Below are 27627 nucleotides of genomic sequence, written 5' to 3' on the forward strand. Positions count from 1 at the left end.
TGAAGGGAGAGCAAGGGAGAGAGAGCATGTGAAAGGGGGAGGGGGAGCTGGCTGCGTTGAAACAGTCCACCTCTAATGAGCAGATTTGAGAGACACCAGTGTAAGAGAGAGAGAGAGAGACATCCAAGCATATGGGGGAATAAGATGACGACGAAGAAAAAGACCATCAGCGTCACATGAAAATCATTCCAACAACATGATTGAGTCAAGGAGGAACAGAAGAAGGTAAATCAGGGACAATGAATCTGGTTTTCCTACCTGCAAGCAAACCGGAGCAAAGGATTTTTATATAGACCTGAAAAGAGAACTGAGAGGAAAGCAGAGCCAACGACAAAACAGTGCCCAGATAAGGAATTAATCACATCAGTTTGTTTGCGATAAAGCTGTGTGCTCATCCTGTGCTGGCGAGAGCGTGCGTATATATATGTATGCGATTGTGCGTGGATAGAGACTGCATTGCTGTTAGCTGACGGAGACTGAAGCTTGCAGAATTCATCGCTCTTTTTTCTATTGCACTCTGTCTCCCTGTGTGGCATCAGCATGTCGGGTGGATTTGGTACAACAGTAAGTGAGCTCCTGGCAGAAAGGATGCAGTTGTAAATGCTACCTGCCTGCTTCATTCATCGGCCGTCACTCTGAGGACTCACAGGTTTCTAGGTGGAGCCTGGTGGTCTTAACGACTGGGAGGGGAAGTGAAACAGCTCAAAGCCCCAGAGAGGGAGAGCGGGAGTGAGGGTAGGTGTGTTGGCACAGGGGCCCTCTGTGGAGGCAGGAACGAGAAGGGGGCCAGAGCACCAGAACCGAGAGAATTGTTGCTGCGTTGGTAATGACAGAACAAGGCGCATGGCTGGCTTGGGCCCACTTTCATCACTGAGAAGAAACTGCAGGAAAGCAACTCGTGAATAAAAAGCTCCACTCCTGGAGGAGGATGGTTTGAGAGGGTTCAAGCTGCTCCTGCCTAGTTTGACAGGAGGGGACTACTGCCCAGGAGGGCTCCTCAATTTTTCTTTTAACTTTTTGCATTTTTAAAGCAATTAAAGGGAGCATACACGGGTCTTTTCCTTCCCCAGCTTTCCAGCAACACCCTGGCCCCATTTCCAAGTCTGATTTTGTTTGGGTCTTACTTCCTTTTCTTTTTCTTTTCTTTTTGAGATTTGGGATATTTGCCAAAACCTATTTCATGCATGTCCACTGGGGGCAGGTTCAACTTTGATGATGGGGGATCATACTGTGGAGGGTGGGAAGAGGGAAAGGCCCATGGCCATGGCATCTGCACAGGACCTAAGGGCCAAGGCGAGTACGCAGGCTCCTGGAGCCATGGCTTTGAGGTGGTGGGCATCTATACCTGGCCCAGTGGGAACACCTATCAGGGGACATGGGCGCAAGGTAAGCGCCATGGCATTGGAGTTGAAAACAAGGGCAAGTGGGTTTATAAAGGTGAGTGGACACATGGATTTAAGGGACGCTACGGTGTGCGGGAAAGCACAGGAACCAGCGGCAAATATGAGGGTACATGGAACAACGGTCTACAGGATGGATATGGAACAGAGACATACTCTGATGGAGGTAAGAGTCTAATTAAATTATTTTTTGTAAAGAGCTGTAAACAAAAAAAAGTCTTCCAACTGAATGACACCAAAAAGTACTGACATCGCTAAAATAAGACATTTACAGGGTTAACCTCAAACCAAAATTCTGTCATCATTTACCCACCCTTTTGTCGTTACAAACACATATGACTGTATTTCTTCTGTGGAACACCCTGACGTTGGACCCCAGTTTGCTTCAAAGTATTTACTTGTGTGCTCTACAGAAGAAATCAAGTCATACAAGTTTGGAATGACATGAAGGTAAATAAATTTAAACTTCACTTTAATGGCTAACACAGATACACTCTTACAGGCCAAAGAGATTTCTAGAATACCTTGTGATTTCCATTTTTGCACCATTCATCACTTTTGACTTAGAATTTATTTATTCTTCCTCTACTCCTCATCATTTGGACAAGCTATTTCCTCCATCCTCCACAAGCTGCTGAGGAGATACATTTGGATGCTCAAATTAAGGCCAATTGGACATCTAGAGAGGCAGAGAAAGACAGAGAGAGAAAGAGAAAGAATGACAGATTCCAGTTAACCTACAGTCCTTGCAAAATCCCTCAACAAAATCCTGGAACACCCTATTTGGGCTGTAAAAAGTTTCTGGTGTACTGTTCTGGAGACAGTACAAACTAACACTGCCAGAGCAGAAGACAAGAACTCCTGGCAAATAACTTGACTCTGGCAAGATTATTTGAAGGCCAAATAACTGACAAAAACCAATAGCCATGAAAGTAATATTTAGATAAGAGGCTCATTTACTCAAAAACAAGCAAAACCACCTCTGTAGCATAACTTGACATAACACCTGTGCAATAGCCTATCTCTAACTGGCCTAGAGAAAAGTCTTTTTTTTCTGTCAGTGAATATTCATGAAGAATCAGTCCTGGAATGTAAATGCATACTTGTCCAAAGTCACCTGAACTGAACCCTCACCTCTATACCTTCTTGTAATTTAAATGTCCCATTTCATCACCCTTAGTGTCTTTGCTAATAAAGGTATGATATTAATGAATGATAGGAAGGTAACATTTCATTTCAAACCTGCAGAAAAAAGTCACTGGGGTCCAAAAGTATACTGGACCATTGTAAGGAAAAAAAAAGTTAACCAGGTTTGAAATGATACAATAATATGGAGATAGAATTTATGCATAATTAGATCCACAAATAAATTTTTAGAGTTTCAGAAACATTAAATTCACAAATAAATAAATAAGATTTGCAAATTAAAAACATTTTCACAAATATATTTTTATGTCACAAACACAATTTTGCCTGCCATACGTTTGACTATTTCAAGTTAAATAAAGTGTCAATTCTGGTGAATGAAGCTTTTACTCATCAACAGTGTACCTATTTTTGGAGCCGCATAACCTCTCTCTCTCTGTTTCATTCTTTCAATCTCCCTGCATTATGGAAGTGTTGCCTGTGTGTCTTTTACAGCAAGTTGCTGTGGAAACGCACACAGACTCTGGCAGCAGGTCAGCATGTCACTGGAGACTCAGTGCTAACCACTCTGATTGGCTGGCTGACTCGCTAATGGTGTTTACTTACTTTGGTACTAATCTGGGCCACTTAATCACAACCACAGTAAGCAGTAAGAGAAGACAGAGATTGACAAGAAAAAAACAAAGAAAATGAGCCAGAGAAGCAGAGACGATACAGGAGGAGGTTAACCGGGCCACAAAGAAGTTACAGTGGCATTATCAGCTCTCAGTGCTGTCTGAGTACACTACAGCTGCCACACACTAAAGCATCTTTCAGATTATGATCTGAATTCCCCCACCACACTAAAGAGGACAGGTTTGAAGAAGGCAAGTTAGTTTTCATTGGCTTCTTCTGCAGAAGAAGAGACTCAAAGTATGCAATATCATAAACACTCCTTTGTTATAAATATAAACTGGCATTTCTAGGTTTGCTGTGAGTGCATCCTTTTACGTGATATTTCAAAACTATTAAGGTTACATCGCATATATTAATCTTTGATTCAATAACATGTCATGTTTTACCCCTCAGTTAGCCCCTTAGGGATTACTTGGTACTACAGAGAATGGCATTGTACAGGATAGGGCAGATTTTTGCTTTTACGGATGCTCTGATTTCAGTTTCTGACGTAACCCTAATGATTATTCAGAAGTCAGGGAGTAAAGTACTTACATCAGTGTGAAACTCTGCATTGCTCGCGGCCAACAGTGTCATGATGTCCACTATGTGACTCATATACAGCAATTCCCAGCACTCTTGCATGACTAAAACTCAAATGCTGATCAATTTGGCCTACGAAAAGTGGCATTCTACATTGCTCAAACGCGAATCGACAAAAAAATCTCAGTTATGTGATTCAGATACATTCAGGATGATTTTATGTTGTTTATAGTCCTAAAATGGGGATTATTTCACTTCTCACAGACATCACCTACATAGCACTGAGAAAAAAAAAAGTCAAACTGAAATCCCCTTAAACGGATAACAGCCTGCTAGTCTATGTAGGCTTACAGGGAGATTTGGTTTTAAGTGTGGCTTTATTTTGTATTGTGGGGCATTGTCACAAATACCGTTGCCCCATATACATAACACATTGCCTGAATAAACAACACTTTTATGGCATTGTTTATGTAAGACTGGCAATGCAATAAAAGTATGTGGTTTGCATCAGGGAAAAGTCGCCTCTGGCCTGCCATGTGAAGCACTTTATTTCCAAAGCTATGATGAATGCCCAAAGGATGGTTTATCTTACAATAGGTTATGGATAAGAGATCATCTCTTTAGTCCATCTATGGATACAAACACCTGTTTCATTCTAAAAAGTCCACTGTCCTGGATTTAAGTAAACTCTGTGAGAGTCTGGCCTACAATCACACACACAGAACAATTACTCTGAGGTGCAATTGCTGACTTTGTGAAAAAGACAAGAGATTAATAATTCATGGAAGAGCCGATCCAAACAGACTTTCTGCCTGCTTTGCAGGAGTCTGCCTTTTCCTGGCATGAATTCTAATTGGCATTGTATGTGAGATATTTAGGCCAAGTGAGCCACACGCCATAATTTCTTTAGACAGACACATCCCTGATCACAACACGTGCAAAGGCAAAAACAAGAAGTATTCAACATCGAAACAAAACTCCATACATTGTTCAAGAAACGATTATAAATTAAACATGGGGGAAGGCGTGAGATTAAATCTGTCCTGTGATGTTTCTGCATCTTTGATCTTTCTGCATTAACCATTTCCGTTCTGTGTGCCCCGTGCCATTGCACAATACATCTCATAGGCCTCCGGCAGAAGTGCAAACGAATTAGTTTTGACATGTGGGAGGCAGGACTCTTAGAAAGCCAATACAGGACCACTAATCACATAACCATGTGACCCATGTGAGACATCCCATGCTCATACAAGGCCACTGCTGTCTGCATATACACTCTATACACTCAAGTCAGCAAAGTTATGAAAGATCCGAGGCAACATTTTTCTTTTTGCTATTGCAATTTCACAGCTGTGCAGAGGAACATCAATTAGATGTTCCTCTGATTAATACTAAAGTCTGTGTCCTTAGAGAGCAGTCTTTCTCTATATTGCATATTCACACTTGGTTTGTTCGAAGAGTTGTTAGATTCACAAAGCAAGTGATCTGACTTCTACTTCATGGAAAGAATACATGTTATATTGGATATCTGAACATCTTAACCTCCTGAGACCCAGCAAACAAAGAAACACAAGTTTTGCCATTTGTCCAAAAATACTGAATGTACGCATGAAATACCAAACAGTTTGTTCACTGTAGTGAAACATGCCGGTTTTAATGTCAACAATAAATTATATGGGAATAATTTGCACAATTTGAAACTCCAGTTTCTTTTCTTGTTAGTTGCAGTTTATTAATTGCTGTTATTAATTCCTGCTGTTTGTTATATCATCATCATTACAATATTGAATATGAAAGAAAAGCCCAAGAGCTCCTCTTTATGATATATATGAAACACTTTCAAACTGTGGTATATATGGTTTTAGCGATATTAACAAACAACTTATGTCCACTATAGTGAACAAAAATGAATTGCTAAGTCTCTGGAGGATATAAAACCCAACTGAAACAGGCAGGCTATACACCCACTCTTATCTTCAGAACCACGGAGAGCGCCAGCAGCGCGCAAGTGTCGTGACTGTTCTCCCTCCATCTCTTTCTCCCTGAGAGGAGCTTTCCCACGATATCATAGTAATACAAGAGAAGAGTTTCCAAAGATTATCTAACAGATTTTCTTCATTAGGCCTGCCTGTCATGCTGTTTACTTATAACACCTCTTTAACTGCTTCTTTTAATGAGAAGTTCCTATGGCTACCTGCAGAATTATCAAAGGACTTGCGGATTGCGTGTGTTTTTACCACAAGAGATCTCACTTTTATTCCCCTGCCTGACCTCACTGGGAAAACATACATGAGGGGCACTTTAGCAATTAGTTTTGACCGATAATAACCTATTTTCTTAATGTCAAAGCTGGATGGAGTTTGTTTAGTGTGAAATTTAAAGATGCCGCATTTTGGTAACAAATGTCCACTTTTATGCAATCCATGATTGTTGGTTTTTATCCTGGCTGTTCCTGTTTCATAAAATGTTATGTCAGTTACAGATCAGTTAATGAGAAAAAAGTTTTTTACCAACAGTATTTTGTTTAGCACTTCTCCAGATGAAACATAATAGATATTTACATATAAACAAGACAAACCAATATCTGTATTAACACAAATTATCCTATCCAAAAGTTTACATACCATTGGTTCTCTATACCCAGTGTTGCATCCTTGTGTGTCTCTGGTTTGTCCCGAACAGTGAAGCTGTCCACATTTCTTGACAAAAATCCTCCAAGTACTGCAAGTTTCCCAGCATGCTTTGAATGTTTGCAATGGCTATATGATGTTGTGATCCATATTTGCAACTTTGCCATAAAAGTTTGCAAAACAACAAAAAAAAAAACATACAAAAAAGTTATTGATGCATGATGAATTAACTCTTTAGCATGATCATTGCACTAAATTAATAAATTATTATTATGTCTATATAACTATCTGTTATGCAGCTACTTCAGGGGCATAAAAATGCTAACCTATTTTAATATAAACATCTGAATAAAGAACAATATGTAAAATGTGAGCTTAACTGTAAGAAATTAATACCAACAAACAATGTGTAGTCTACTTAATGCTTCATTATTTTGTGAAGTTGCTTGTAAACACTGCAATATACTTTTGTAATGAGTTAAATTTACATTACAGTGTCCATAAATATAATCTAATGTAAAGTGTCACCAAACCTGTGCTCCTCCTGCACATCTTGTTAACAAACGGTGAAGATCGTATCATGACTTCAGTTGCTGTGACTTGGGACTAGGCCTTCAGGGAACACAGAACTGTTCAAAGGCTAATCAAGGACAAGTTCCCACACCACATACCTCAAACGAGAAGACAATGTACAAAACCATTTCAGCCGGTGGGCGGATCTTTGTCCTCAGACCGCCAGACTCCGAGTTGGATGCTTAGTTTTGTGTCTCTGCTAACGCTGTGCCCATCAATCAGAGCACTAGAGACGTCAGCAGTTTTACATCACTGTCAGACAGCGTTTATTCTGGAAAGCCTGCCAATGCATCATAATCAAAAATTCTCTCTTGACTATAATCCATTGAACTATCTATTAGATTTGCCTTTGTTTTAAGGACATTAATGTTACTGATTATCCACAAAAATCGTTTGCTAGACAATAAGTCTGTAGAGTTTTCTAATACTTAGAAAAATGAGAACAGGAAATAGATTCTTTCATCTGTGGCCTGTAGAAATTACAATAATGTTGGTATGATGAAGATATTTAGCTACTGTTATCTCGAAATCTTGAGTTATTTTAGTCTTCTGGAATGTTAGAGTTAAATCTGAATCAAGCAAAAGTGTCCAGTAGATAATGAATGGAAGATAGTGTGTGCGTCTGTGCGAAAGAACTACACTGTGAATGTTTGGGAGGTGTGAACTGACGCCTCCTCTCTTTCTATGTGTCAGTGTGTGTGGGAATTTTTCAAGCTAATCCCATCAGTTTAGGCCTGTGTTTGATCTACATATCACACAGCAAGCAGCTGCTGCCCGACAATATGAAGTAAGCATCAGCCAGATGTTGGCCAACTGTCGGCCACTCTATTTATTATATATTTGACAAAGCATAAAACAGTTAGCATAAGAGTATGTTGCGTTTACTGACTTTTTTGTTGTTTTCTGATTGATGGATGGATGGATGGATGGATGGAACGAATGACGGATAGAATGATTGACAGATAGAGCGACAGATGATAAAAAGAATGATAGACATGGAACATTAGATAGATAGATAGATAGATAGATAGATAGATAGATAGATAGATAGATAGATAGATAGATAGATAGATAGATAGATAGATAGAGAAAGAGGAATACTGGATACTGTTAAAGAGGAAGCTCTGTGGCAGGGCTGTTTGTAAGCCAGGAAAGTACATATTGAAGTGGGGGGCTGGGAAAATCCGCCAAGCACAGCTCCAGCCCCATCGAGCCATCCAGCAGCCCTCGCTGACATGCTAACCCACAGAGATCAATACAGGCAGAGGGAAAGGGGGCGTTCATATGGTTGAATGTGTATGCATGTAGCTAACAGGATGAGAAAGCTGATAATGTAAAGACAAAAGGGATGGGAGAAAACAAAAGAGGGCGAGAACGAATAAGAGGTGGGAGAGATGGTGAGATAACGGAAGTAGCACAGTAAGCTGTGTGTGTGTGTGTGTGGCTGCCACAGTAATAGTGCCAGCATGTTCTAGAATGTTGGCCAGGATGAATCACCAGCATGTAGGGATAGTGGTTACATCAGAGGTTATCTCACAGAGTGCCAAAATGTACTGGACAGATCAGGTGGATGGTGAATATATACCTTCCGGTCTAAAAGATCCATTCTAGGTGAGCAAAAACTCTTAAAGGGATAGTTCACCATTTACTCATCCTCACTTTGTTCTAAAATTGCATGATTTTGTTGATTCTGTAGAACACAAAAGTATTATTTTTAATTTAAATAACCTAAATTGACTTCTTGTTATATTTTCTTACATTATATAGCCAGGATATTCTTAAAAAATCTTTTGTGTTTCATTGAAGAAATAATATCAATCAAGTTTAAGGGTACAGTAAACTGACAGAATTTACATTTTTGGGTGAACTATCCTTTTAAACATGTTTGTGTGAGAGAATGTTATCCCAGATTTCAGCACCACGGAGAGAGACATTCTGTAACTGGATCCGGTTGTAAGTGTGAGAAGAGAACACCTAAAGAGAGACAAACAAGATTTGTGGAGTACAGAGCTCAGTCTGGAAACATAAAAATGTTTTATGTAGTTTGCTTCTCTTGCTTGTTGATATTGCTAGCTTACCTTACAGTGACGTGGGGACAAATTACAAACCATTTATTTTAGAAACAGTAATGAGTAGAACTGTCAATTTAAAGCATTAATTTAATGCAAAGAAATTTTACAAAAAAATAATTGACAAATTAACAAATTGACTAAAAGGGATAGTTCACCCAAACATTAAAATTACCCCATGATTTACTCACCCTCTAGGCATCCTCAGTGTATATGACTTTCTTCTTTCAGACGAATCCAATCAGAGTTATATTAAAATGTCCTGGCTTTTAATTTCCAAGCTTTATAATGGCAGTGGATGGGTGTTATTTTTTAATAGTCCAAAAGAAGTCCAATAAAGCGCATCCATCCATCATAAAAAGTGAAGCAAATTGATGTGTTTTTGTAAGAAGAATATCCATTTATAAAACTTTATAAATAATAATCTCTACTTTCCACTAACTTTTGAACATGAAACTAAAACAAAACATATATTGATGTCTAACACCATTTTTACTCAACTGCCACAACAATATAAAGTCTTAAATTATATTAGTTTTAGTGCTTTTCTCAGCAGATATTGATATATGCCATTATTTGCGATTAATTAAGCAACAGTCCTATAATGACAAATCAACTGTAGGGATTTAAATGCTATTTCTTCTTCCAGTGACAATATTTTCAGATTAAGGCCCATCAGCGCTGTTTTTATCACCTGCAAGAACCTTATTGGTTATTGGTAACCCATGTCACTTAATGAAAGTTCCAAGATGGTGATTCATCAAGACTCCCGACAGAAAGATCAGGCCGCCAGCGCCATAAAGGAAATTTTACAGAATGCAACATTCCATTATTTTGTTGGCATACTCGCCAATAAATAACACGGCTGGCAGCTAAATTGATGAAAATTGTGATACCCCATGGACATTAGAGATTGATAAGATGAAAACTTGTTCCCTTGAGGGCTCCATCACAATAAGCGAAGTAATTGAGCCAGGTCTGGAGATCATGGCTGCCAAAAAAACTCTTCCACTGTTGCCATTATGGCACTTCCTGTGCTTGCCATTGATAAGGTTTGTCATGCTGATGACGCTACAAGTAATCACAGCTGTAACAATGGTGCATCTCAGGGGCATCATGAGCCTGTGGCATTGCAAGAAAATTAATTCTTTACATAAGTACAGTATGTGTTAAAGCAGAAGCATTTACAATCCACATGCTCAAATTATGATTTTTAATCTCAGCTTAACTGTTAAGGTGATAAACAATACTTAACGATTCTTTTTAGATGATATACAACATTTGCACTGCATATTTCAATGTAGTTTGCTAGAGTGAACTATGAGGCAGGTTTTCAACATTATTTTTATGCACTGCCCCACTACATTTCATTCTTTTTTTCATTAAGCTGTTACTTGCTCTTATTGCGTGGCACAAAAGCAATGAGGGAATCATTTTATTGAGCTCACGAGGATTAATACTGTTTGTGTCTGGAGTATCATGCACTACAAACCTCTCCCAACTGTACTGAGTTACTCGAAAGGCACAAACATATTACAGAAACATGAATTGCAGTATGATCTCCCTGGTGGTTAAGTTTATAGTATCAAGGCAGGTAAAGGGGCAATTAACCTTTCAAAATACTAAGTGCCTGCAGCTAAATTGTCATCTTCACTGTCCTTTGGTTTTCAATCACATTCGCAAGTTTAAAATGACCAAAACTTAAAGCACCTGTATGTCAGCACACATAAGGTCACTGAAAGGTTTCACAGATATTTACAGCCTACCTTTGCCACAAATGGAGTATAGATCCATTCAGGTCTACAAAATCTTCCATTGCCATCAGCTATTTAAGTTACAATTTAACTTTCCATGAATAAGATCAAATAACATGATACATGTCTGCAGATGTAAACCCCAGGGTTCAACAGGGTTGAATGGTTGAGTTTGATGAAAGTGTGACACTATTGTTGCATTTGGCTGTTTTTCCAGTCTCTGAAACCATTAGAAAAGACTGATTTATTTGACTAAAATTCATGCCTATTACCACTGCTGCTAAAGGCAGCCTTTTCACTCAGTTTTCTTTATACAATGATTTTTCAAGCATAGTTACAGGAAGACTATCAGAGCTGAAAACATGAGGCAACTCTCCAAACTGGAGAAATCTTAGGGCAGCAGACTCAGCAGAGGAACCCTGGGTTTCACATCTGCTGCAGTTCTGCAAAATCCTGCTACAGACAGTTTGATAATTGATTTGTAGTGTACATGTCTAAAGTTGTCTCTTATCTCCTGTTTTTTCATCAGGTACATACCAGGGCCAATGGGTGGGTGGCATGCGGCATGGATATGGCGTACGACAAAGCGTTCCATACGGCATGGCAGCCATCATCCGTTCACCTTTGCGTTCCTCCATAAACTCTCTACGCTCTGAGCACAGCAATGGCACAGCTCTGCTGACTGGCGATCGGGCGCCTGTGGCTGGCATGGGGGGCGGTGGTGTCCTAGCAGCGGGCAGCCCAGCCGTGTCCCGTGGAGGCTTCGTTCTGACGGCCCACAGCGAGGCAGAGCTATTGAAAAACAAAAAGAAAGGCTTGTTCCGCCGCTCACTCCTGAGTGGTCTCAAGCTGCGAAAATCCGATTCCAAGAGCTCATTAGCTAGCCAGCGGAGCAAGCAGAGTTCCTTCCGCAGTGAGGCCGGAATGAGTACGGTAAGCTCTGCTGCATCCGACATTAACTCAACCATCAGCTTAGGCGAAGGGGAGGGTGAGCTGCCGGTAGGCGAGGATGATGTAGACGCCACTACAACAGAGAGTTATGCAGGCGAATGGAAGAACGACAAGAGGACAGGCTGCGGGGTAAGCCGGCGTTCGGACGGACTGCACTACCAGGGTGAGTGGTTGGGGAACAAGAGACATGGCTACGGATGCACCACGTTTTCTGACGGCACCAAAGAGGAGGGCAAATACAAACAGAATGTTCTTGTAAGTGGCAAACGCAAGAACCTCATCCCATTACGTGCCAGCAAGATCCGCGAGAAAGTGGACAGGGCGGTCGAGGCGGCAGATAAGGCCGCTGACATAGCGAAGCAGAAGGCAGAGATCGCGCTCTCAAGGTAAGACACGGGTCTTGCTTCAAAAACATATCTTTGCTAGCTGCTTGTTGACATCAAAAAGCACTTTATTTTTTTTGCTTGCAAACCAAATGTACATTTAGATCCTCTAGAATAAGTATACCCTCCCATCTGCAATCGACTAGCAAGTTCTTGGGCTCATGGCCATGACATAACTAAATTATAAGCACTGACATATTTCCTACTGAAACAAAGTTTGGACAGGACACTTAGTGTCTGTGCTATTTCTCTCCACAAGTTATGACTGATAAAAATGTCTTGGTACTTATTTAAAAGTATTATTGTTTGCCGTCTACTACGGAGCCCGCACATGACATGCAGGAAAAAAGTAAACTGTGTGCACAATTTACTAATTTGTTTCCTTGTTTTAAGTAAGTCATGTGGATGAAATAGCAATTAGTTCTACATCCTGTCCACATTCTCATAAACTTGTTGCTGCTATGTTATGTTATGTTATGGACAGAGACACTTTAATTGGGTTTTATTTTGAGTTGGGAATGAGTTATAGAGACGTTCTCAAATCCCTTGCAATGTTGCATGGAATAATTTTAAGTGAGAGGCATCTATATGGGTTTATGAGAATTTGGGCAGCAAGCAGAATTAATTATTTAGTGTGCACGATTTACTTAAAACGAGGGTGCAAATTATTATATTGAGTGCATGATTACCAAAAACTAGAGAACAAATTACATCTGATAGACGTGTTTAAGATGTACATTTTACATACATTCTAACTCATAAACATCATAAAGGCATCTTTTAAACATCTACTGTATTTGATATCTGATGGGAAACGTCCTATAGACATATTACAGATGAACAAACACTCTCAAAAATATGTCTTGTAGATATAAATGCAGACGTCAGATAGATGTCTCAATGTTGTCTGTGTGCTATCAGGGTACTATAAATTTGCATTGTAAAAATTCATATACTTTATGTGATAAAAGCTTATTTTGCCAACTTTTAGGAGTATGCAAGCATATAGATGGCTTCAAAGCTAACAGACATGGTCTTTAACATAAACTCTTCTTGAATTAATGGAGTCGGTGTGTTCCTTAGCATTAGCATGCACGCTCAAACATCTGCTTGGACTACACAAGGGCTCACTGACATTAGTGTATCATTCTACAACATTTATCCTTTCAGTGCTTTGCACTGCATCCAAACGCAGGGCCATATTTCTAGCGGTTACTTGGGACCTGTTAAAAAGGCCTTGCTGGTGCCACTCTGTGGTGTGGTTGCTATGGAAATGTGAATGATTTGTGTCGGTGTCAGAATGGAGGGAGAATACATAAGTCCAGACTCACTTAATGAGAGTCATGTAGATTCTGGGTGTATCAGCAAGTAGACTGATGTCTGTATTGATGCAGAGCAACAGTGGTACAATCAATAACATGGACATGTGAAATGCCATAGTCGTAAATTGCCTGACACTGTTAGTGAATGTCCGTGTGTGTGTGTGTGTGTGTGTGTTTAATAACTGAATACACTTTGGTTGAATATTGAAAGCTAATTGAAAAATGTAAGAATTTTTCTCCTTGTCTTCTGCATATCTGGTTTTGTTGAAGTTGTCTAGACTAGAGCATTGTTTCTCATAATTTGTCATCTTAGGTAGCAACACAGCTGCATTAATAAGCTTCAAATGCTCCTTCATTGAGATAAAAAAAAAATGTGTTCCTATAAATTGACATCAAATGGGGAGTTAAATTTAAATTTAAATTATTTTAACATTTGGTAGCCTTAATGTTTAAATAATAGCTCATCCAAAAAAGTATTGTTGTTATTAACTAAAACGAAAATTTATGAAAATTATTTTTGTTAATTCAAATAATGCTGAAATAAACTTTTAATAAAATGCGCAATAAAACGTAAATGTTAAAAAACTTGTTTCTTGTTGAAGATGAAGTACTAAAATTATTAAAACTAAATATATAACAAAATAAAGCTACATATTAAAAAATTAAAACTAATAAAATGAAATAAGCACATAAAATTACTAAAATTTAAAGTAAAATTAAAATGAAAACTGAAAATATAAAATAGTAAAAAATTAATAAAATAAAATAATAATTAATACTATATTAGTATAAATAATTCTGAAATAATACTGTTTTAAATTAAAAACTGTTTTTGCATCCATGTGATCTGTACATACATGTTAGGGATATGTGTGTGTAAGCACATATGTGAGTTTATATGCTTGTGGCTGGATGTGCTTGCATACCTGTGCACACATATAAACGTGCATAGGTATGCATGTGCTATATTAAGAGCGTCACTCACCCCACAAATCCCACTGACCTCATTATATTCTCAGCAATGCTATCACTACAGCTTAGCACTGGCCCTGCCAACACACAGAGCAGACACATACACTGAAGTGGAAATGTTAAAAAAACCATTATACAGTGGTTAATAAATTTTTTTCAGGTTCTAAGAGTTTGTGTTATTACCTCATTTGCAAACACTTAAGAGAAAAAATATTTATTTAGCTAACCAATAACCAAATAGCTAAACAATGAAATGGTGTTAGCTACTACAGTATATCTGCGCTGAGGCACTAACACCGGAAGCAACCATGAGTCATCTGCAAATTTGATGAGATGAGAGCGTTTACACGTGGATGAGTGTTAAATGAATGTGTTAAAGGGGAAGTTCACAAAAATGAAAATTCATTTGATCCAAAATATTGAACAAAAATTTACTTTCTTCAGTGGATCACAAAAAGAAATGGCTACTTTTTTTCCTGATATAATAAAAGTGAATGGGGATTGGAGATAAGCTTTAAAAAGCTATACAATGGAGAGGAAAATGAATAATGACCTAATTTTCACTAAAACTTGCTGCTTCCATATTTAATTGAAATTTACAAACATCTAAATTAAGTGAATATTATAATTTTAAAAATTACTTGGCCCAATGACGTTTAAAAGAAACCTAATTCAAATATATACTACAGATCAATTATTTAGGGTTGGTATTTTTCCTATTTTAATATTTTGTTTTCTATTTTACTATATTTAAAAACTTAATTCATTTGAAGCAAAGCTGAATTCAGCAGCCAATTATTATAGTCTTCAGTGTCACATGATTCTTCAGAAATCATTATATGCTGATTCGCAGCTCGAGAAACATTTTTGTTATTACCAGAAAAAAAGTTCTGCTGTTTAATATTTTTGTGTACATCATTTTTTCAAGATTCCTCTATAGATAGAAAGTTAAAAAATAACAGCAGTTATTTGATATAAAAATCTTGTGTAATAATGTAAAAGTCTTTACTGCATTTTTTTAATCAATTTAATGCATCCTTGCTAAATAAATAAATAAATAAATAAACTTTGAACAGTAATTATCTGAAAACAAAACTGCAATTCTGAATTTTAAGTAAATGCACTTGTTTTAAGAGATACATTTTTAAGAGATATTTTTTTTGGAAAAGAGCAGCTAAGATATTCTGCATTAAAATGTGAGTCATTCAGGTTTGGAACAACACAAGGGTGAATAAATGACATCATTTTAATTTGTGGCTGAACTATGCCTTTAATTGTTTTGAGTTCGAGAGACTTGCTGTCAAACAATGTCTAGTCTCTGTTTCCATCAAAAAGTGCATAGAAACATTGCTACTGTTCAACAGTATATAAATAGAACAGCAGCCAGCACAGCTCGACCCAGTCTCACAGCACCTATGGATCAGTGTTCGTTTGTGTGTGTGTGTATAAATGTCTGACGATATACACACACAGTTTAGAGGCCTCTATTAGTGAATGGACGGTTTTTCACATCCAGCCCTCGCTCTCTGACTGTACTCTCAACACCTCCAGAAGCATCCCACAATCCTCCTCTCATTCTCCTCTGTTATCTAATTGTTTGTCCTTTTTATACCCCACGCCATCTTATTCTCTCCCTCACTTTCTCTCCTCTGCCGTTGCCAGGACAACCGGCAAGGCACGGGGTGAATGCAATCCTAAGATCTCTTCATCCAACCTTCCTTGGCTGCTCACCGTCTCTCACACACACACATACACACTCTCGCGCCCACATGTTCTGACCACACCACATGCTACGGCCCCATGTAAAACCTCACATTTCAAAGCACTCACATACATGCAATCTTTCTTGCGCACACATGCACTTGGTTTGGCTGGCTGGGTGAAGACAGCCTAGAGCAGAAAGAAAGAGGGTGCAATCGATGAGCATCGACATGCAATACTGCACCAAGACAACCGCTGCACAAACAAGCAGAGAGAACCAAAGAAGGGGGAAAAGTTCAGTCAAAAAGGGAGAGAATCTTCAAACCTGGGGTTCATGCGGTCCCATTTACATGAATAATCTGCATGGAAGTCGGCTGAAACATCATATGTTCATTAAAACTCTGAAAATATGTGCAATAATTTATTTCATGTTTTTGTTTAATTTCCCAGCAAAAATAATATTATAATATTTTAACATTTATTCAATAATATTTAGTAATATTTGAACAATTGTATTAATTGTTTAATATTTGTATTAATACATTTTAATGACAAAATTAACTACTATAAATAAGCTATTTCAAACTAAACAAAATTAAATTATTTTACACTTCAATATTTATTCAATAAAAATTTAATAATATTTGAAAAATAGTAGTTTATTAATTAACTAAATTAAATTAACTACTACTAATAAACTATAACAAATTTAAACTAAATAAGATTTAATTATTAACAGTTTATATTTTAATAAATATTCAATGAAATGTAATATTTAAACAACTGTATAAATTGTTTAGTATCTGTAATAATCATTTTATTAATACAATTTTAATTAAATGACTAACTGAAATTCACTATTAATAACTATTTATAAGAATTAACTACTGATAAACTATTTCAAAGTAAATACAATAAAATTAATAATACTTAATGCTTATATATTAATTTATAAAATGTAATTTAAACAATTGTATTAATTTTGAAATAATATTAATTAAATAATACAATTCTAAATAACCAACTAAAACGACCACTAACAAACTTCATTTAAAACTAAATAAAATTAAATTATTAATACATTTATAATATTATCTTGCCAATTTGTCCAAATTAAATCAATTCCAGTAATTGTTTTTCTTATCTCATGCAATTTTGCCACTAAATCAATTGATCTTGTTTTCTATTTACTGGATACACAATCCAGCGACCCTGCCAGCATGATGCTGTGCGTCATCACGCAAAGTCGAAGTCTCGATCGCACACAGGTAAAACAGATGGGTGCGATGAATGGGAATCACACATTAAAAGGCAAGGTTGAGAACACTAACTCTCTTTTATTGTCTCAAACACAGACCACATTGATTTCCTCAGTGAATTATTTAGCAGCCGAAGCAACCACTGTTGCCTGTTCTTAGAGGTCCAGATGGAAAACAATGAACAATAAATGCTTATTGTAGAGGATAATTGTAACATTTTTGGGCTTTTGCTTATTTATTCAGAAAATATTTAGCCTAAACCTTTAAAATTTTCCCACAACATCCTGGAGAGAGTTTCGGTAAACTGTTTTGCAACTACTTGACAGCATGTGATATTTACATTCGAACATGGTTATTTAAACTGCAGTAAAGTTGGTTTTACAGATCATGAAGTGGAGTCTTGGCAAGTTTACAGAGTTAAAACAAGTGAGAATTACAGTGTCACAAAGGCATGACTCTATGGAGTCCCAAGAGCGTCTCTCAGAGTGAGGATGTGTGACTGCTGTGTAATTGTTTGCCTTCAGCCTGTATTTATCATCAACCCTTGGATAATCAGAGTGTCAAGATCTTGGTAGGCACTGAAGCGTGTGCCTTATAAATTTAATGACATACCAGAATGGAGTCAGATCTGAATCTGAAAGAGTTTGCAAAAACAATGTTTAAATATATGGGAAAAGAAAAATAAAGGCCTTTCAGAGGAAGTGCAAGTTATTACACTTTGATTCAAGATTAAAAAGTGCATCAATGATTAATTTACAGTAATTGAATTACAAAAAAAAAGTAAATGGTATAAATTTTGACTTAAAGGGATACTTCATCCCAAAATGGAAATTTTGTCATTAATCACTTACCCCCATGTCATTCCAAACCCGTAAAAGCTCCGTTTTTCTTCGGAACACAATTTAAGATATTTTGGATGAAAACCTGGAGGCTTGAGACTGTCCCATAGACTGCCAAATAAATAACAGTGTCAAGGTCCCTAAAAGGTATTTATTTGTATTTATTTGGCAATCTATGGGACAGTCTCAAGCCTCCAGGTTTTCATCCAAAATGTCTTAAATTGTTTTCCGAGGACAAACGGAGCTTTTACGGGTTTGGAACGACATGGGGGTAAGTGATTAATGACAAAATTTTCATTTTGGGATGGAGTATCCCTTAAAAAGACAACATGAAATAAAAATATTATTAATTAATGTCCCTTGTCTTATTCTGCTAAATAAACAAACAAATAAATATATTAAATATGTGTGTGTGTGTGTGTGTATATATATATATATATATATAGATACAATTTTCACATTCTGAGTAAAAGCGCATAATTCAAATAAAACTGATATTATATTTATAAGTCTTCAGTTGTCAAATTGTTTGAGATTAAAGCTGAAGTGTGTTAATTGTTTCAGTTAAAAAATATTTTTTCAATTCCTTTTGGTGACACTAATGACTCACAAATTGCACACTTCACCTTACGCACATGCCCACCAACCCTATCCTTTTCTAACTCTGTCTTTCTCTCTACATCTCTTCATCTTTGTCCCGGACCACTACGTCCACAGGACAGTTCATGCAAGAGGGAAAGCTGATGCCGCGATGACAGCAGCGCAGAAGGCCCAGGAAGAGTGCAGACTGGCCCGGATTACCGCCAAAGAGTTCTCCCCCTCTTTCCAGCACCGAGGAAACAGTGAGTGCAACCACCCTAGTATGGAGACTAAAAATAACAGGGACTTCAAACTTTTGACAGTGTGACTAAGCTTTCCAATTAGCTGTGATGCTAAATATTCCAATAAGTTAACTTTGAAAACACTCACCCACTGTGATTTGAAAGGTGCTAATATTTTTCATCAGTTCTCAAAAAAGAAGAGCAGGATTTAGCACTGATCATTTTATGCTAGCACTAGCTATCACTCAGAGGTAGATTTATGAGTGTTTTAGAAATAGCTCAGAAGAAGAATGGCAGAGTGTCGGTGAAAGCGTCTGTGTGTGTGAGTGTAGGTGCCGGATGGGTTCAGGACTGTAGGGGTCGATGCCCCCACTGTGCCATGCGGGGGGAATGAGTGATAGAAGAGGCAATAAGAAGATGAGGGGAGCTCAGCGCTGACCTTTCCGACAAGCCCACGCAAAGCTAGCCGACATACACATTGAAATTTATGCATGCACACACAATACCCACACATACATATTCACACCACCCACATAAATAAACACACATACAGTATACGTGGTCACACTTTCGGTCGCTGTCACACCCCCACACATTTGTAGAATTTATACACTCTCAAATCGCATCCCATCACAAAATAACCCTTTACAGGAGGGCTATAAGCACTCACGCTGTGCTGGATCAGTGTATGCGACCTCCTGGAAGGGCTGGTATTTCTAAATGATAAAGTAATGTCATGAGATGACCTTAGAAATGTTAGAACAAACTTGGTTGAGATGTGCTGACTTGCAACAGATTTGTAAATAATGTTTACAGTTTATGAGGTTAAGTTGAAAGTGTACTTATGGGTGCATAGGGATGTGTGCCTGTAGCGCAAACAGACATGAAAATCTTTCGGTCTCATTAGCCGAGCTGATTAGAGCAGCCATGGTGCTGACTCTGGAAAGCTTTGATAAGTTACACTGTATCAAGCTTACCGAGAATGGCCAATGTGCTTCAAGCAATCAAGGGTTGTACGGGAAAACTTCACCCAAAAATTAAGATTCTGTTATGATTAACTCACTCATTTGTTGTTTCAAACCCATTAACCAATTTTTTTTTTTCTGTGGAACACAAGAAGAGAATTTCTGAAGAATCTTCTTGTAGCTCATTCCCATATATAGCTACAGTTTATATAGGGACCAAAAAAAAAAAAAAAAAAAAAGAACAAAACATTAGGGATGCACCAATATTAAAATACTGGCAAATATCATAAGCTACCAATCATAATCTGCATATTTGAACTGAGGTGCCACATTTGGTTAAAAGCCAAAGGATAATCAATGGTATTTTAGAGTCAATGACATCAAACCTAGAATGGCACATCAACACCATTTTCATATTTGAACAAACTGAAATGATTACAGACTAAAGATTTTCACTTCCTAACAACAATTATGACTATCCTATGGCTTCAGAAGACTTGGAACATAGTGGAAAAACATACACATTTTGCTCGAGACAGATGGAAGCTTATGCAAGGGCATGTTCCCATTCCATACACCTCCTTTGCAGAATGAAGTACAACATTTAAAGTGTGTGGCATGCCTACATGTTTTAAAATTAAAACTTGTCTCTCTGTCTCGGAGTAGGAGTGGAGTGCCAGCGACCCAAACAGCAGAACTCAAGCGAGAACGACGTGGAAGTTATCTCCAGTGGGACCGCAGATAGTACTGAGCTCTATATGAAGGGCTCCACACCCCCAGACCTTACCCCAGATGTAAGCCCCACTCCCAGCAGGCCCTCCACACCTCCCCGAAGCCCGACCACCAAATCTTCCAATCGCACCAAAAATGCCCGCTTTCTGCGACAGACTGCAGTGGATGAGGAGCGTGGAGGAACGCAAGAGATCCAGGTGCTGATGGAGGGAAGAGGTGGGGGTGGTGGTGGTTCAAGTGGAGGTGGAGAGTACCTGAAGGCTAACAGTAGGAGTGAGGACAAGCGTCCCTCCCGTGGGGGCAGTAGTAGAGGTGGTAGTCGGGGCAGCAGCCGCTCCACAACTCCTTCAGTGCAGGACGAGGTACGGGTTGGGGCAGCACGGGCCAATGGCCACAAGCACTCCTCGAATCATAAGCCTCGAGACCACAGCTCATCCAATCACAAAACCCAGCGGGAAAGGAGGCCAGACGGACCCTCATCTTCTTGGACATCTCAACGGGTACACAGCGACAGTTTGGCTCATTCACGTCTCTTAGAGCAGGATGAGGAAAAACTGAGCAATTATGAAATGGAGATGAGGCCGTTGCAGCCAATGGACTCCCATGACTCCCAAAAGCCCTATGGGCATGGGGAGGAGTGGCACAGTCACTCAGAGTCCCGTGGACATACACTACAGCGACGGGCTAAAAATCGTGACCGGAAGCAGGATGTCCAGGACACCTCAGGGCCCAGGGATGCCCAGGAGGGGCCGTCTCCGGACTCAATGCAAAAGTTGGACAGTCTACGAGTAGGGGAAAAGCTAGAGGCTCGGCCCCTTCGCAGGGACCTCACACTCTCTCCCCCACAGAAATCTCCACCTATTGCACTAGAGCACGATGACGAGAATCATTCTCAGCTCAAAGTGAACTCGGTAAGTGAAGATGTGCTACACAGAATTCAGGGAGAGTGACTTATAGTTCACCTCTAAATTGAAAGTTGTGGTATCTTTTCCTCAACCTCATGTAGGTTCAAATTTGTATGACTTTCTTTCTTTTGTGCAACACAAAAAGAGTAATACTGTAAAGGCCTGGGTATACTTCACTTTCCGCATTCCGTTCTGTCTTGCACACATCCGCACAGCTTTTAAAATATACTGAACCGTGGATGAGCACGGACAGACATCCTCAACACATGGTCAGTACCACTTTCTTGACTTGTTCTGTCTCAAAATTCCACGGACAGTCTGTGTGGTTACAAAAATTGGGCTGCACACGGACGGTGTATGTGGACATACAGAAACTTTTGAGGGTGGAAACTGCTTCACGGACAGGGCATTTACAACAAATAGGGACAGTAGCTTTCAAGCTGGCTTAAGAAAGACCTGATGCATTTACAACAAATAGGGACAGTAGCTTTCAAGCTTTAAAAAGGATGCTAAACACCATCAAAGTTTGGTAAAAGTGGGCCATATGAGCCCTGGGTAAGAAACAGATGACAGACACTTTTATTGCAAGGGTGTCTAAGTCTGCTCCTGGAGGGCCAATATCCTGAGGAGTTTGGTTCCAACCTGCCCCACTTCCCTGGAAGTTTCTAGTAATCCTGATGGCTTTGATGAGCTGGTTTAAGTGTGTTTGATTAGGATTGGAGCTAAACTCTGCAGTATAGTGGCCCTTCAGGTGCAGGATTGGACATCCCCATTTTTTTGTATCCAATCATTGTACTTAAATGGACAAGAGTGACAAGCACATTCCTCAGAATTTCTCTTTTTGTATTTCATGGAGAAATGAAAGTCCTACAGGTTTTGGAACAATAAGAGGGTTAGTAAATGGCGACCAAATCTTAATTTCCGGGTGAAGTATTGCTTGAACTTAAGAAATAATTTCAAACATATTTCACAACCTTAACATTTCGGTAAACATTTTGTCTAATAAAATATATTTGAATATTTGATTATAAAATCCGATTTCATCATTTTGTAATAGATCAAATACATTTATATTTGACGGCAAAAACACCAGGTATTTTAGTAAGCATCTGTGCCTGAGAGCGCATGAGTAGGAAGAATAACCTCCACAAACACAATGTAGGTGTTTGAAGTCCCAAGGGAATACAGGACCTGACAAATGCCTGAGACACACAACCTGGACACATCCAAACTTCAGACTGTCCCCTTCCACTGCCTAGCAGCCCTACGATCTCTTGCTGCACTGAGAACACCTTGGTAACAGCAAATTGGCAAAGTGGCTCCTTCCACAACACAGCCCTGGATTGGCTGTCCCACACTCTGTTGCTAGGGAACAGCTTATGCCTTGCTCTGGTTGGGGCCAATCAAATGATTAGAGTGAGTTCTAGGAAGGAGGGGGTTTATGTTTGTAGCCGCAGAGAGGCAAGCAATGCAGCAGACTTGTGTAAGACAGGTTAACATGAGACAGAAACACATCTGCACAATAGCTATCCCCGATTAAGGAATTAACAAACAGTCAACATTTTTAACAACATTTATCCATTCTGGAGATATCTAAACAACTGATAAGCTAAGCACAGGAGGAGGAAGAACAGGCCCTACACAGCACACAACTGTCTGACTCTGCAATAAAACAACTGTGGAGAGCAAAATCTGTTTGCTCAACAGGAAGATGCGCTAAATGTGGCTCTATAAGATACACTTGTCCTAATTCACTGTGCAAAATCAGTGCTTACGGCGTCTTCTTAACACTACTGTGTCCGGTTCACTTGTCACAGCCTAATTTCATGCCTCACATGTGTCTGGCATGTGCAGCATGCGTGTCCCTTTGCTCAACGGTTGTAAACATTGTCCACGACACGCTTGCATGAGACCATCAATTAAAAAGTGCACTTGACAAAACCGACTCTTTGCAAATACGTTGGTCCTTACGAGGGGTTGCACAATGCAGTACAGATTCTCATTTCCATTGAGATAATACCGTATCTCTGGTGAGCCGAGGGGAATGGAATAATCATGCGGCTTTCTTTAAATGCACTGTAGTGTGCAAATGTGTTTTGCAGTGAATTTAGGACTCTAGTATGTTGACTACTTAATACACTATGGAGCAAATTCACTTAACAGTTTTGCAACTTTAGTATGTGATACTTCAGCACAAATACACTCAGCATGTGCAAAACATGCTGAAATATCAGCATTGGTTTTTCAGTCATTGTCATCCTGTATCAGCTCAAACATGCCTCCTTTCTATGCATATTTTTTTTTAGAGAGCAGTGTAGTCACACAAAGCGAGTACTATTCGCTTGCCGCAATTAACACTTAATGTTAACTATTTGCAGTGCACCCACAGCCAACTAAGATTGAGAAGATCGTGAAGAAGAAGAAGTGGAGTACACTTTAGGCACTTTAAAGAGCCGCTTTATGTGCCTAGACTGAAGCATTCCTGTACTGTCCCAGGAAAGCACACATGATAGCTGCTTAACTCCAAAACCTAGCATAGTTCTCATAAACAATTTGGTCCATACAATTCTGATTACCCAGGGCTAGATGTTTTTGATAGCTCATACATATAAGGTCTGTAAAATTTGCTGTGATTACGTGTTGGGTAATGCCAAAGTATACTTCGATTTTTATGCATACAGTGTGCGAGTGCCGTATATTTCATCATCAACATAGTATGCACCTACTGTATGTGCACAGAACAAGTACACTAGTACACTAAGTGATCAGCTTGCCAAAACTACAAAAACATAAAAAATGAGAAATGTTTCATTTTAATATTTCTTTGGGCATTAATGATCATAATAATGTAGTTCAAATGGCATACATCATACAGAAATTTTGTACAATTTTAATCAGGCACTAAGATGAGTACACTTTAAAGGTTCATTTAGCCAATGAAATCGCTCTGGGGTCATTGTTGTGGAATTACACCAGGCAAATTGTGTTCAAAACAGATTTTTGGCCATGTTTGCGCTCTTACCTGATTTGCATAATTTTTTTAATGATTCATGTACTAAAACAACATAGTAATTGTTAATTTTTAGTGAAATCCACACTGTATAAACAAATACTAACCTTTCTCCTTTTTCCTTCTCACTCAACAGGGCTCCAACTCTATTCTGGTAGTCATGGTGATTTTGCTCAACATTGGAGTCGCCATTTTGTTTGTCCATTTTTTTATTTAAACTCTGCATTGCCTATCAATTCCTCTTGTCCAGCTACACTATTATCAAATCAATACTAGTGTCATCACAACTGATCTGGTCCCAGCCCGTTTTTTTTAAAACAAATGACCAATGTACTTCTATTGAAGTTACAGCACGTCAATACGAGGACTGAGGAAGGCAACAACAAAACTGGGCTCAGCAGTTCTGTCTGCTTTTCTGTCTCCAAAGAGCTCGTTTTGATTTCTTAATTTAATTTTTTTTTTTTTCTGAAATAGTTACAAGCATCCTTTTGAACTTCTTGTTTTATCCTATGAATTCATTTACTCATTAATGCTGTTATAAATTGATATACTTGTCTCTCTTTTTTTTATTTCATATTCCTTACTTGCCTTTTCTTGACAATGCTGGTGGCTTTTTTCAGTTTTCGTTTGGGTTTGGTTTGTATTTGGGTGTTGGACTCATTTGAACTGTGGCTTTGGTGAGGGAGGGTGTGCAAGGTGGCGTAAGGGTGAAGGGCGACCACCATCGACATCTTTTCGGGTGACGGCAGCGTTACACAGCTATGATGTCAACAGGTTCAAAGTGATGGGAAACGGCCCCCGTCTAACCCCACCCGCCTCCCTAGCGCACCTCTCCTAAGCATTGCTTATGTTTCTCCATGTTCTCATTTTTATCACTCATTGGAATAACACGCCAAGCGCTCCTCTCATTTCCTGTACACCTCCATTTTCCTTCTGTGTGGTACGTCAACTACCAGCAGACTCCAGAATGTCATGGTGGGCCTGAAATGAGAAATAAAGTCACTTTTTGATTACAATAGACCTAAAATGAGTCTACAAAGCTTTTTGATGTATAAACACCTTCTAATTTGCCTATAAATGTTGCATATGTTGAAAAGAAGTCGGCTAAACAAGCACAACCACACCAAATTGGGTTAGTTAAAGTTCAAGTCCGGTAATCACAAAGACACAGCACCACCAGTGTTTCAGCATCTGCAACATTTGCATTCGGGCGAATCTGACCCATATGCATTTGGAAAAATTCCCAGATCCAAAAGTTCTACAATCTGAAAGGGCTTCATCATTAATCTTGCTCCAAATGAAACCTTTTTTTTTTCTTCAGCAGAATAAATCATAACACAGTTAGACTCATTTTTCTTTTTTATAAACAGGTCCAGCATGTAAGATTATACGTTGTACATTCGACACATCGTAGCATGGGTTTGATCTTTGGAAGCACTTTCCCAAGTTTGAGCTTTTCTGCAGAATATGTTATTTAAATATTGTTTGAATGTTGTATGAGGGCTAGCACATGACATTCTGTGAGGTCACCATCATTACAGCGCCCCTTTTCTCTCTTTGATGAAATGACGAGAACGTGCGAGCACCTGCCGACCTCATCATGCACACCTGAAAGCCACATGCTGCGCGAGATGCTGGCGTTCCCGACCAGACATTCAAGAGACTGTTAATGTTTTTTTTCCCAACTGCTGCTTTCAAAAAACAAATATTTATTGATAAACGAAAAGAAAAAAAAAAAAAAACTTTTTTAGCTATTTGCAAGACGTCTGAAAAATGCCGACTGCCTTGTTTTTCTAAAAGTAAAAGAAAAAAAAAAACATGTTGCATGCTAACGTATGTTTTAGTTTTGTATAGATAACCTTATCGGAAAAAATGTACGGAAAAATAGTTTTGGATGCGGTGTAAAAAAGACAAAATTTAATTTGGACTTGTTCGACACATTTTAATGCAAATTTGTGAGAATGTACGAATTTGTAAGATTTGTAGGTAAATTTTCACCAAAATTTCATTACACTTCAAAGGCACGTAAGCAGATCCTACGAATGAGATAAATTTAAATTCACCACCAAATTACCAACATACTTACAAATTGTCATAAGAGTGTGTTACACAGTCATGATACACAGTGGAACAGGTCTGATCGGGCATGCCAATGATGAATTCGTGGTCCAAGTGCTGGTCTTGGCATCCAGCAGCCTTTCTGCCCCAAAATCAGAGACGAAACTAAAACGAGTGAAACAAACAATCAAAGAGAGGTGTTTTGTTTATTTTTTTTTATAGCCAGCTAACAAAACGCAAAGACTGAGATGTTTTTATAGCATGTGTGTATGGGCTTGTACTTCCCCCTTGAGTCTGTCCTCCTGGCAATGATTCATTCACAGTTTGTGTACTCTCTATTCCTCTTTCTCGCCCACCTCCCTTCCTTCCCCATATTTCTCCGTTTCTCTATCCAGCCGGAAAAAAACGACCAGAAAAATTAAATGTAAAAATGACAACTATGCTGATGTAAACATACAAACAAGCTGGGGACCCAAATTTATGAAGTCGTGCATTTGCTCAACTCGGGACCTTGGGTTGGTCCAAGAAGTTTGCAAACTCGCTGACTGGCTCACTTTGATACCACAACGGCTGTATGTGACGGGGATGGTGGGATTCCAAAGGGTCTTTAAAGCAGGAAATTGCTGCAGTTGACCCACACCATCGGCTCTTGTACCGTTTGACCTGGATGTATCCGTCACCCTATGCGCCTATAGCATGCCCAAGCATGCCCAGTTCTTTTATCTCTCTCTCTCTGTCTTCTTCTATCATTCAGTTCTTTACTTTTCCTGGGGGTCTGATTCTTTTTGAGTTATATGGAGAAAATAATGAAAGTGTTTGAAAGTAAGCTCTTGTGTTGTGGTTATTGAGTCTGTTTTTAGTTTGTGTGTGTGTGTGTGTGTGTGTTTTTGGCCTTTCAGTTTTTCTCCGTATTGGTTACGAAAGTAAGATTTTTTCTGGT

The 27627-nt window shown here is 38.8% G+C and overlaps 1 protein-coding gene across 2 annotated transcripts; it reads left to right on the forward strand.

The window, feature by feature from the left end:
- Positions 1–27513, forward strand: LOC109050542 (junctophilin-3-like). Of its 2 annotated transcripts, XM_042715168.1 has the most exons (5): positions 6–1566; positions 11299–12106; positions 18914–19038; positions 20649–21625; positions 24766–27513. In XM_042715168.1, exons 1-5 carry the CDS (start codon positions 1185–1187, stop codon positions 24844–24846), a joined length of 2373 nt encoding a protein of 790 aa, XP_042571102.1. In that variant the 5' UTR covers positions 6–1184; the 3' UTR covers positions 24847–27513. The 2 variants fall into 2 exon arrangements, with proteins under 2 accessions (XP_042571103.1, XP_042571102.1); XM_042715169.1 differs by lacking the exon at positions 20649–21625 and having other exon boundaries at positions 1–1566.
- The last annotated feature ends 114 nt before the right edge of the window (positions 27514–27627 follow it).

This window comes from Cyprinus carpio, chromosome A25 (assembly GCF_018340385.1).
Source record: "Cyprinus carpio isolate SPL01 chromosome A25, ASM1834038v1, whole genome shotgun sequence".
Classification (NCBI taxonomy): Eukaryota; Metazoa; Chordata; class Actinopteri; order Cypriniformes; family Cyprinidae; genus Cyprinus; species Cyprinus carpio.